Here is an 11,614-nt window from a genome sequence, read left to right as displayed (position 1 = left end):
TGCAACCTGAGACCACTTCCTCTTGTCCTAATGTGGGAATTCTGACTGGTGTTCAGAACTGGAAAAATTTCTGACTGGTGTTCAGAAATTTCTTCTTAATAAACTGCTTATATTTTATAGATAATTTGAAAAATACATGAGGTTGGCAGGCACCCTGGTTATCCTGGAAGAGTCTGGGCAGCCTGAGAAATATTGAATTAAAGTTAGTATTAGAAATGATGCTGAAACAACAGGAAAATAATAAAGACTAATCCAGAGAGGAAGTTGTAGAAATGAAAGTGTGATCTATTATGAAGTTGTATATGAAAAATTCTGATTGCGTTAGAATTTCGTATCTCGTAATTAGATAATGAAGCTGCCTAGCAAAGGCAGAATAAGAAGGCTACAGGGCCAAAAGGAGCAGTTGTTGCATGTTCACAGGTATTTGATGTAACCCTGTGGCCTAACGTATCTTACACAAACTTGGATGGTCTAAGTTGGGTTGCACAAAGATCAGGGGCTTTGTGGTGAAAGCAGTCTCATAGTAGCCCCTCCTTTCTCATTGGAAGACACAGAAGTGCAGGGTGAATTTGGCTGGAAAAGGCATTTTTTTCATTGCACCGCCGTCGTCCCCAGCCCTGTATATATAGAGGTACGTTTTGGTGTGGGGACCTGCTAGAGAAGACAGAGGCAGCAGCAGTGATCCGCCTCCTCCTTCACCGGTAACTCTCTGCCTGCTCTGGGCAGGCACCCTCACCCTCTTCACCTTTACACTCTTCTTTCTTTTCCATTAAACTCAAGTCTAACAAATATTCTTTTTTCGTTAATCCCTTCCTTCTCATTACTCCTGTGAGTGTGTCTGATCTGCATGTGTCCTGTAGAGCCATGGATTTACTTACAGGGCTTTACAGGAGGAAACTGAGCTTGTTGATCTCCAGAGTAGTGAACGGAAACCCAGAAACCTTCACTTGAAACATCAGAGACAGCGGGCTTGTAGGTTAAGAAGTATCTGGCTTCCTACAGAAGCATATATCCAGCCAGCACAGCAGTTTAGGGCTGCATTTTAAGCCACGTACCTTGCCTGAATTTCAGTAACATTTTGAGTGAGTTGCACCTTAATTGATTTTCAAGAGATACAGATTTCTTTTTTAGATTTTCTGAGGACAATGGTTGGCTGAGTCTCTGAGCACTCTGAACTACAGCAGGCTGATGGTGAACAATTTGTTGGTCTCTGTTGGTACTGGAGTAACCTGCCTGGTGTTGTGCAGGTCTGGAATATATTTTTTCAATGTAGTAAGACCAATATTTATCAAAAAAACCCACAAACCCCCAAAAAACTCCATATCAAACCACCGTAGAATCCTAGTACGATTTTGGTTGAAAGGGAGTCCAGGAGTTTCTAGTCTGAATCCATCCTCAAAGCGGGGCTATTAAGGAGAGCTTGCTTACTGATATATTCACTTACATTTTGAGTATCTCCAAGGGTACAGTTTTCACTCTGATCTTTGTTCAAGTCCACTGTATTTTATAAGAATTTGGCTTTGATCGCTCAGGGCATTTTAAGTGATTCCTCATCTCCCAGTCAGGAAGGGACATTCTTCAGTGTCTTTTTATCTTTACAGCTAAGGAATTCACATCCCAGCTGTGGCCATGAGGATCCTTTACCAGCTCCTGGTTGTCCTCTTCATGATGTTCCACTGTGCTGCAGGTAAGGTGTGAGGGAGGTAGAGAGAGGAATTGGAGGAGAAAGAGGCAGAGCATCCACTTTTGCTCACTTTCATGGTAAATTACTCTTCTCTTTCCACTGTGCAGGGCAGCACTTCAGGCGTGTGTCAGCTAGTATTTGTGAAGCCCAACAAGGACTGTGCTTCCCAACGATATGTCGTCGGCCGTACTACTGGATTGGAACATGTAATAATGGATTTAATTGCTGCAAAAGGTATGTAGAAGTGCAAGGATCACTGTGGCAGTGACTGATACCCTCTTATCTTTTCTCCAGAGCAACATCGTAGAGGCACAGCTCCTGACACCATATGTTCTCCCCCATCAAATGCCAGACCTGCTGGCATAGAGGGTCTTTAGAGGGTGTTTGCATCCCATGGCAGCCTCTGCTCTGATGCCAAGATATGAAGACAACATCACTGTAGAAAACCTACTGGTGGGTATCCTAAGACTCTCTCTTCTTCAATATGCAGGGGGTGGTATCACTGAAGACTCCCTTGGTTCTCCTTGGAAAGCTTTGCTGCTTCTACCAGATGGCCTCTGAATCACCCTGACTCCTAGTGGCACCAGTTCCTGCTGCAACCAAAGTCTCTCAAGGTCTTCCTTTGCAGTGAAGCAAACATCAACATCTGCAAAAACATAAATGTGAACCAGGCAACACCATGGAAATTACTTCCTCCCCCACAGACTCCTTTAATAAAATCAGTTATGATTGCATTCACATGGTTGAACCTTGGATGTCTTTTGTAGGGAAGGGTGGGATGTTTTGTAGAACTCCTCACACCACGAGCAGTGACACGCAGGCAGACTGGCAACTTTTACAGCTTGACACTTCTCCACTTGCACTCCACTATACAACCCAGGGAAAAGGGTAATTTCATCCCTGATTCCCAATGGCAGTAATCCTGGAACACTCTTGCACTGACTGTGGCACCTTTGTCAGGATGACACCTACCTGTCTCTATGACAATTTCATGGGTGCTTCTGTCCAGCAGGTACACATTGGTAGGTTATTTTCCAGGCTGCTTTTTGAAGATATTAAAGGTAGATTTTACTGAGACATCGGAGACAGAATCCATGTTTTCTGTCTCCTTTTCCCTGCCATCAAAGCCTAGCAGTGCAGAAAATGCCAAGACATCTCCAGGTGCTTCCCTCAGAGGGCCTGGAGGCATGCGAGAAATTTCACTTCTGAGGGGGCCCCTTGCAAAGGAAAACCAGGAACATTTTGGATAAAACTAGACTTTTGATGGTGATACAAACTAGAAAAAAAGATATAAAGAAGGAAAGAGAAAGAGACTAGAAAACAGGCTTCCAAACGTTATGGATGTGCAACACAGGGGTTTGGCCATTATCTTCTCAGAAGCACTTGCTGAATGTCTATAAAACAGTGCCCGGTCAAACACATCCCGAAATTGAGACAGTTTTGACTCATAGCACCTTGTTTAGTGGGTTTGTAGATGTGCCCATGTATGTAAAAACCCTTCGAAAGGGAAACAGGCTTTGTTAGAGACACAGCTCCCACTTAACTATAACGGAAGAGCAGTGAAAATAGCTTGGACTTTGGTGTTTACCCTTAGGACCTTTAAAGCTGGATGAGATCACCCCTGTCATTTGTCTCCAGAAAATATGAACTAGTTTACAGAGATTCTTTAGTTTTTAGAAACTCTAGGATGCACAGCCCATGCCGAGGAGCTTTGAACACGTCGCATGCCTGCCAGTCAACTATGTGGTCCTTACACCAAGAGGCTGGACACCGCAGAGGTACCTGATACCTTAGATTAGCTGTCAAGTCAGAAATATGATGGAGGGTAGATTTGTTCATGCAGATGTTAATCTCATCACTTCTTCCTCATTACTCAAGATAACTACTCAATCATTGAAGTCTCGGGCCTGATTCAACACTTCGTGTGTACAGTTTGAAGTCCATGACTGGTGCATTAGCTGCTTATTCAGACGATCCGTACTTGGGACAAAACCTTCTCTGTTAACTACAATGTAGTACCTGCCTAGCAAATTCACTACTGAGTATGGAACAACATCTGAATACCGGGTATTCTCCTTTTGGTGGATCTACCTTGGCAGTGCAACTGCTGTTAACAGATTTTGCAGCTAATATAAAGGAGTCTGAATTTCTATACTATGCATTCCACAGTGGCATCAAAATAACTGGATCTCCTGTGCTTCGACTATGCCCTTGTGGACAAAATTCTGTTCAGTGCACATGGAGGAGGCTAAGGGGTGATGTTCCCGTATGAATGAGGAGCAGTCTGTGGTTTCCAGACCACCAGCTGTCACTGCTGTTCAACCCAGCACCACTGAAATATCTGCTCTTCAGCAAGCTGCTAGAGCACAGCTTTTTGGTCCTGATGTTCTAGCTGTGCCTATATACAGTGATTTCCAAATGCCTGGAGCCTTCATTGCTGTGAAAAACCCATCCTCTGGAGGTGAGGGATAGAACAGCAGACAAGTTTTCTGTGCAGTAGCCTTTTAAATAGGGGGGACACTATGAAATATCTTGCTAATATTTGCTGCATTTTTTTTAATCAGAAAATTAATAGGAGTGGAGTTTGAGATTCTCCCTTTTGCTCCTAATTGCCTTACCTGCTGTGCTGGACACAGACTTCTAAGACGCAGGTAAGATCCTCCTCTGGGAAGTGATGTTGGTACGATTACTCAGACATCTTGATTCAAAAAGGGTGACTGCCTTTTCTCCTTATGACACTGCAGCCTTATTGTGAAGATGCTTCCCTTAGTGGTGTTTGTTACCTGCATCAGGCAGAGCAGTGCTTCAGGCTCCACCCATCGGTTCTTGTGCCAGAGCTCTAGGAACTCTATTATTACATAAAATACTGACCCTAGCGTAATATTTCTCCTCCTCCACAGAGGACTGGGTAATCTGGACCTGAAACAGATGGAGGAATATAGCATTGTTGGTCAACTCCAACTAGTAGAAGCTGGAACGAAGATTTGCTGTGGAGATAGAGAGAAACATAACTGGATCATCTTCTGAAATTCAGTGGAACAAGAAAAAAACAAAGAAAAACATTATTTAAGCAGAAGGAAACTCTCCACGAAGAATCTCTTTTCCTCTGAGAAGAGAATAGTGAGAAAGTAGATGGTGTTTTGGGTAGAGAGGATTATTTTCCTAATGTCAAGAACCAAATGATTGTGAGGTGCTGCTCAGCTTAGTGGGGCTGGATCCCATGTGCTTTCCTGCCCAGGTACACTGGGGGAGGACAGTGCAGTTGGTGCTGCCGTGATACTGGTGTAAAACAGGTCTACCAGCAAAAGGCACTGGAAAAAAAACCCACTGAGACTGTGAAGCACAGAACACAGGTATGTCCTCGTGATGTACCAAACGAACTGATTGTCTCCTGCACCCAAGAACAGGAGCTGCAGGCAGGGATGAAAACAGATGGAGAGCCACAAACTGAAGTCTTGATAAGGCTTGCCGCATCACTGTGAGCTCTGGACAACCAGTGGCACTCCACCTCGCCTCTGCTTTCTCCTTACCCATCTCCACGCAGAGCTACTGTGCTGGTAATGATGGGAGCGACCATGTAGAATTTGTAATAATCACTGTCAAGAATACTCAGCACTGAAGCCAAGTCCTTGACATTACTTGTACATAGGACCTTCGACATGGTAAAAATTAACGATGCATCTCTGTTTCCTTAAGGAACAGATTGAGTAACAGGAACAGTTGGTAGGTAAACTAACCGCAAGCCCTTGGTAAGTTGCGAAGTAACTGTATCTTTTGAAATTTTATTCCTGACATTTTCTGCTTGGTGGCCAGAAGCTCACACCAGAAATTCAACTATCATTGTTTCCAACTGCAAAAACAGTACTCTCATAAAAATATCTAGAAAATAAAAAGCTGTCTTGATGATCAGGTTATGCATTGAAGGGAAATCATCTATAGGCATGTTTTCACATGCACATCTATCCATGTGTGGTGTACATGTATGCACATGTGAACACTCACGGGTACTTCAGAAATTACTATCAAAGTACTGAAAAGCTCACTTCACTAATAACTAAACTGAGGAATGGTTAAGCAATTAAAATATTTTGGTTTAGTTTTCATACTGAATGATCTGTAAGGCATGGTGTCATTTGCAGAGACCTTGGTCAATTAGAAACACCAGTCATTCCAAACAGCAAATGTATCACAACCTATAACGATGTACTTCAGGTGTCATATTAAAATATTACATGAGCAGCATTTGTTGACTGAAGTGAGGTGGAAAATAACATACGAACTGAGTAAGTACTTAGTACTGGAATCTTTGGACACTTATTGGGTATATCAGCTGCAATGGAAGGTCAGTAGATAGGAAAGGCTTGTTAGACCTTAAAGATTGTGCTGAGGCCCCTCAGTGATCATTATATAGATCTAGGTATTCAGTTTGACTTAGATTTTGCTGTTGAATAAAGCACAAAACAATGTAATATGGAATGGATGTTTGGAGATCATCTGGTTGATCCATCTCTCCAGACAGAGTCTGTTTCAAGGACAGACCAGGTTTCTTGGAGCTTTTCCCAGCTGAGTTTCACTGTCTATATAGAGATCAAGATTCTAAAAGTTCTCTGGTCTCCCATTGCGGTGTTTGATGATCTTCATTGTGAGAGGGTTTTCTTCCTTACATCCAACTAGAATTTCTTGTATTGTAATTTACATCTGTTACCTCTCATCCTTGCACCGTGTGCCTTTGAGGAGAGTGTGGCTCCATCTTCTCTATAGCTACCATTAGGTAGTCATGAGCAGCAGTTAGATGACCCTTACTTCATCTTCCCCAAGATGAACAAAAATGAACCTTTCAGTCTCTCCTCAAATGGCTGATCCCCCAGCCCAACCTCTCTGGGTTTACAAAAGAAAGAAATGTTATGTATACTCTACAGGGCTCTGAGGTGATGTGGCACACACACAGTTTAATTCCCCACTAGGCATTAGAGTACCTTCAGAGTATCCTTGGAGTACCTTCAAAGCAAAACTCCTGGTTCACTTTCTTCCTAAGGAATCTAGTTTGTACACATGTAACCCTATCAGAGGGTTACTTCTAAACTGCACTGATGCAGCTTCACTATGGACACTGCTCTAGAAATGTCAGTGTTCACTTGTGGACAAAAAGGCAAGGCCAATGTTAAGAACTGAGGGGAAAAAAGGAGCAGAAAACAAAAGAATAAACATGATTAGCACTAAACAAATCCAAGCGGCATTTTGGAGATTGTATGCAATTCTAGCCAGCCCAGTCCAAAAAGAGTGACATAGAACAGAAAAAAATAAGATAAATGTACAACAGATAAAATAAGATAAATGTTCCACTGAAATAGCTGGGTCTGTTTGAAGGCTTACCTGACAGGTGTGGTTGACAAAATCCCTCTTCCCACTGCGGGAAACAGACAGACAAGGGGGAGGGTAAGCAAAGACCACAGCATCGGTACTGATGTAGAGAGGTGAAAATGGAATATCTATTTCTGATTTCCCATCACAGAAAAAGCAGAGAGAATCAGCTGGTAGACTGAGAGCAGATAAGCAAAAAAACATAATGGTCACTTAAGGCATTATATGTTTGTGGAATTATCTGCGGAAGGTTCTGTGGAGGCCAAGTAACCAAGTAACAAGTGATAAGACAGGAGGAAACAGCCTCAAGTTGCACCAGGGGAGTTTTAGATTGAATATTAGGAAAAATTTCTTTACTGAAAGAGTGGTGAAGCCCTGGCAGAGGCTGCCCAGGGCAGGGAGGGAGCCTCCCTCTCTGGAGGTGTTCAGAAGCCCTTTAGATGTGGAGCTTCAGTATGTGGTTTAGCAGGCATGTTGGCATTGTGATGATAGTTGAACTTGGTGATGTTAAGAGGTCTTTTCCAACCTGAATGATTCTATGACTCTGTAAGATCAGCTGGAGTCATGGAAAAACACTCGATCAGGAGCTTTGAATCCTGAGGGTCCAGAGGCAGCCTCTGGCACTGGATTTCCCTAGGTGGATATATTTTCCATGAATGGAAGGGACAGGGACATAACCACAATGGACTCACTCTATTTTTGTGCATTTTATGCTCTTTGCCTAGACATCCTTAGTGGCCACTGGCCATTAAGTTAACAGACATCTGTTTTAATTTCTTATGTCCATTCTACGTTCTTATATTCTGTATTTATGGAACAGAAAATAAACTATCAAGGAGTGCAGAGAAGTGCAGAGATGTTTTGTGTTGCAATGCATTACATTGCTCCTAAGCAGTAACAATTCAATGTCTGTCTCAATATTTTTGACATATATCACGGTGGCTTAACGCATCTTACACAAACCGGAGTGTCACAAGCAGTATTGCAATAACCACCTTGGGTTTTCAAAAAGAAAAGCTTCAATGGAGAGAACACCTGCTTTTTCAATGGGAAATGAAAAGCAACTTGATTCTGGTTGGATTAGAAGTCACCAAAAAAAAAAAAAGGATAATTTTTTGATTGGCTCTCTTGCTTAGAACAGAAAGCAGTTGTCACTCCCCTTAGGAACCACGTTATAAAATAGACTCGCAGCCCCACAGCCAAAGTCCTCTCGAGAAAAGGGACCAAGAGCAGACCTTGTGTGGCTTCTGGGCTCACCCATTACCTGGTAATTTCACAGCTCTTTTCAGTTTTTATTTCAGTATCTGCTCTTATCTGTTCCTCGCACCCCACCCCCTCAGAAAAAAAAAACATCAAACCAAAACCAAACCTCTGCATTATTAAACTAACTTTGCAGGTTACTAAAAAGAGGTTAATCTAGTTCTTCCAGAAATTGCACAGGTTGAATAAGTGTTTCAAATATGAATTAATGCCTAGAATACTCTGATAAAAATAGTTGTCTTACTAACTCCTAGGAAAAAATCTGTCTGGGTCAGGTTGCTTTAGGGAGGTCTGTGGACCTGAGAAACTGGTCGTCTCTTTGATGGAAACCAGAATACAGGGTTTTGTTTTCTATGTATCTATGTTAAGAGTTCTATTTCGATTTCAGAATTGCTCACTTTGCCTACTTTTTTTCCCTGATATTTTCAAATATATAGAAAATTTTGCTAATTTCTGAGACTAATTTCAAAGTCATTTGGGGCTGCCCTCTGCCACTCCAATTGCAGAAATACGAAATTTCAGTGCAGCCTCATTTCCCTCGCTTGCTTGAGAGAGTAGTATTTCTGACAGATCACACAATTCTCTTATGCCAAGATATATGACATTAACTGCCTCTTCTTTATCCACAAGCCTCCCTTCCAGGCTATCTTATCCTATTTTGCTGATATTGGTTCAATTATTAATTCTTTCAATTAAGGTATTTCATGTTTGCTTTTCAAATTTCATTCATCATCTGGGAACAGATTTGGTTGTACATTTCCAATAGATAAGACATTTAACTAAAAATAAAACCATGATTGCATTTTGGCTAAGGACTATTTGCAAAATGTGAAAGAAATCCAAGCAATCAAAATATTTATCTTAATAATCACATGTCCTGAAAGCGCGTTGCCCCGCATATAGACTTCTTTTGCCCAGAGCAGTGGTGGCTGCCCCATCCCTGGAGGTGTTCCAGGACGGGTTGGATGATGTTTTGAGCAACCTGATCCACTGCGAGGCGTCCCTGCCCATCGCAGGGGCTGGGACTGGATGGTATTTAGGGTCCCTTTCTGCTCAACCCATTCGATGATTCTATGATTCTATGACTCTATGAATCTATGATACTGACATTTGCCAGAAACGCTCACACAGTGGCCATGATGATATATATGTCTCTTACTCCCTATGTTTGACGTTTTGAAGAACAAGGCAATGTAAATATCTTTTTTTATTTACATTGTATTAGTACAGTTTAGAGGAGTGCAGAACCCAGGGACTGTCTGTCACACATCTTTCTTGGTCCTTCTCCCTACAGTGATACAGCAAATCCACAGTCATGAAGATCCTTTACCTGCTCTTTTCTCTTCTCTTCTTGGCTTTCCAAGTTTCTCCAGGTAAGATGGAAAAGAGATGCTAGAAAAGGATTTTTGCACATCTGAAGTAAAAGTTGGACCACTAAGGGTTACAGTTACTAGAAACCAAGCAGGACTCCATCAAACAGCTCAGCGCCTGTGCTCCCCTATGAAAACTCTTTCAAAGGTGGAAAAATTATGACTTCTGAAGAAAAGTGATTTTTCACTTCTAGTGCCTTCCTAAAAAGATCATGCTAAACTCTCTGGTGTCAGACACCTGATATAGTGTCTCTGGTGGCCATGATCTTTAAATAACAGCACATTCAGCAGTGCATAGGCTGATGAAAAGGAAGCCTGGTCAACTGTTTTCAGATGGAAGATGGTATTAAAGCCTCTGGACCCATGACTTTTTCCATAAAGTAAAGGGCGGTGGGTCAGGAGGTTTGTATCTTCTCCATCTGGACTTTAAGGTCATCCATTTGGATGCATTGTGGGCTAAAGGTCCCACTTCTGCAACGTGTAGACCTGCCTAGTAATGTCATCATTACGTAGCTGTCAACACGGCCAAAACCCAGCAATGGTCCTCAAGACAAATTTGTGGTGAAGGCCTCTCAGAGAAGGGGAAGCCCTGCCAGCTTTGTGACTGTATTTCCCTGTCCTGCGGAATGAGAGGAAAGGTCATATTTTTGTTACTATTGCAGGTTTGTCTTCACCCCAGCGGGACATGCTTTTCTGTAGAAAAGGGGTGTGTCACTTTGGGAGATGTCCTGTACATTTGGTTAAAGTTGGAAGTTGCTTTGGGTTCCGCAACTGCTGCAAATGGTGAGTCTGACATTTACCAAGGCTGGTCTGCAGTATGAGCAGATAAATCCGTTCTGCCTGCATCCTTACCCCCACGGTGCTACTGGATGACCTGCCCCAGCAAGAAGGACTAATTCAGTTGCAGGTAAACGCAGGCCTGAGTGTCATCAAATGTGTGCAAAAATGCCTTGAAAAGAAATTATCATATGGAGATTAGCCTTCTATTTTCACTCAGGAATGAATGCATTCAACCTAGTCTCAAGTGGTATCAATAAAATTCCTTGCTTCCTCTGGAGCAATAGGAAAACACTCTTTTTACTAAAAGATGTGAGTGCAGGAGTCTGTCCCAGCATGGCTTCATATGACATCAGGGGGTTTGGAAAGCATTTATACCCAAGAAGAAAATGCACGTGGGCTGGGAGTAAGTAGGGAGGGAATATAAGCCGAAAGAGTATCTGAATCTTATTTTTCTTTGTGCAGGCCATGGGATGCATAAAAACTTCATGGATTGTTCATTCAAGAGTGATGAAAATTTCTTCTAAACCCAGGAATTTGCTTTGAATCTCCTTAACTGCTAAAGCCACCAGATTCTGCTACAAAACCTTGTGTGCCTTTGATTTTGAATGTACAAAGCTTTGTGATATAGAGTAAATTCAAATGTATCCTGTATTGCATTCACTCCTTTTGAATAAATTGTTGTTGCTTGGCATTCTCATCACTGAAATGTGAGTGTCTGTTGCATGGGCTGAGGATGATGATCCTATGTGGGTTTTGACACACGAACCCCAAAGGGCAACAATTTTCAGTGCTAACTTCTCGTTTTGCATTTTTCTGAGCCAAACAGCTGTCACTGGCACCCACAAAATAGACAATCAGTCACTGAAACTGAGGAGGATTGACTTGGCACTCAGAAAAATGAAGAAAATCCCATATTTGGATGTTAATGGGGAAGTTTCATGAACAATCCTTTAGGAGGATGATCCAAAACATGCACAATCACTGACTTGTCAAATGAGGGGTCTCAGTCGCAGTGAAGATGCCCTGGTCAGCGTCCTAATTCAAGGGGAGGATCCCTACTGTGCTGCATGCCCACAGCTCTGAGGAGGTGTCAGCTCCAACTGACTCCCCAGCAAGACGCAGTTTTATACCTGGTCAGTGTGATTTGAGGTCATTCTGG

At 42.4% G+C, this 11,614-nt stretch overlaps 1 protein-coding gene across 1 annotated transcript; it reads left to right on the top strand.

The window, feature by feature from the left end:
- The first annotated feature begins 8,229 nt into the window (after positions 1–8,229).
- LOC138717576 (antimicrobial peptide THP2-like) lies at positions 8,230–11,152 on the top strand. The gene is given in 5 exon segments (XM_069851094.1): positions 8,230–8,312; positions 9,600–9,678; positions 10,338–10,462; positions 10,918–11,007; positions 11,009–11,152. Coding segments are annotated over 4 exon segments (348 nt in total). The 5' UTR covers positions 8,230–8,312; positions 9,600–9,620; the 3' UTR covers positions 11,084–11,152.
- Positions 11,153–11,614: the final 462 nt, after the last annotated feature.

This window comes from Phaenicophaeus curvirostris, chromosome 2 (genome assembly GCF_032191515.1).
Source record: "Phaenicophaeus curvirostris isolate KB17595 chromosome 2, BPBGC_Pcur_1.0, whole genome shotgun sequence".
In the NCBI taxonomy this organism is placed as follows: Eukaryota; Metazoa; Chordata; class Aves; order Cuculiformes; family Cuculidae; genus Phaenicophaeus; species Phaenicophaeus curvirostris.
The sequence above is the reverse complement of the archived record's forward strand: the minus strand, read 5'-3'. Positions and strand labels throughout refer to the sequence as shown.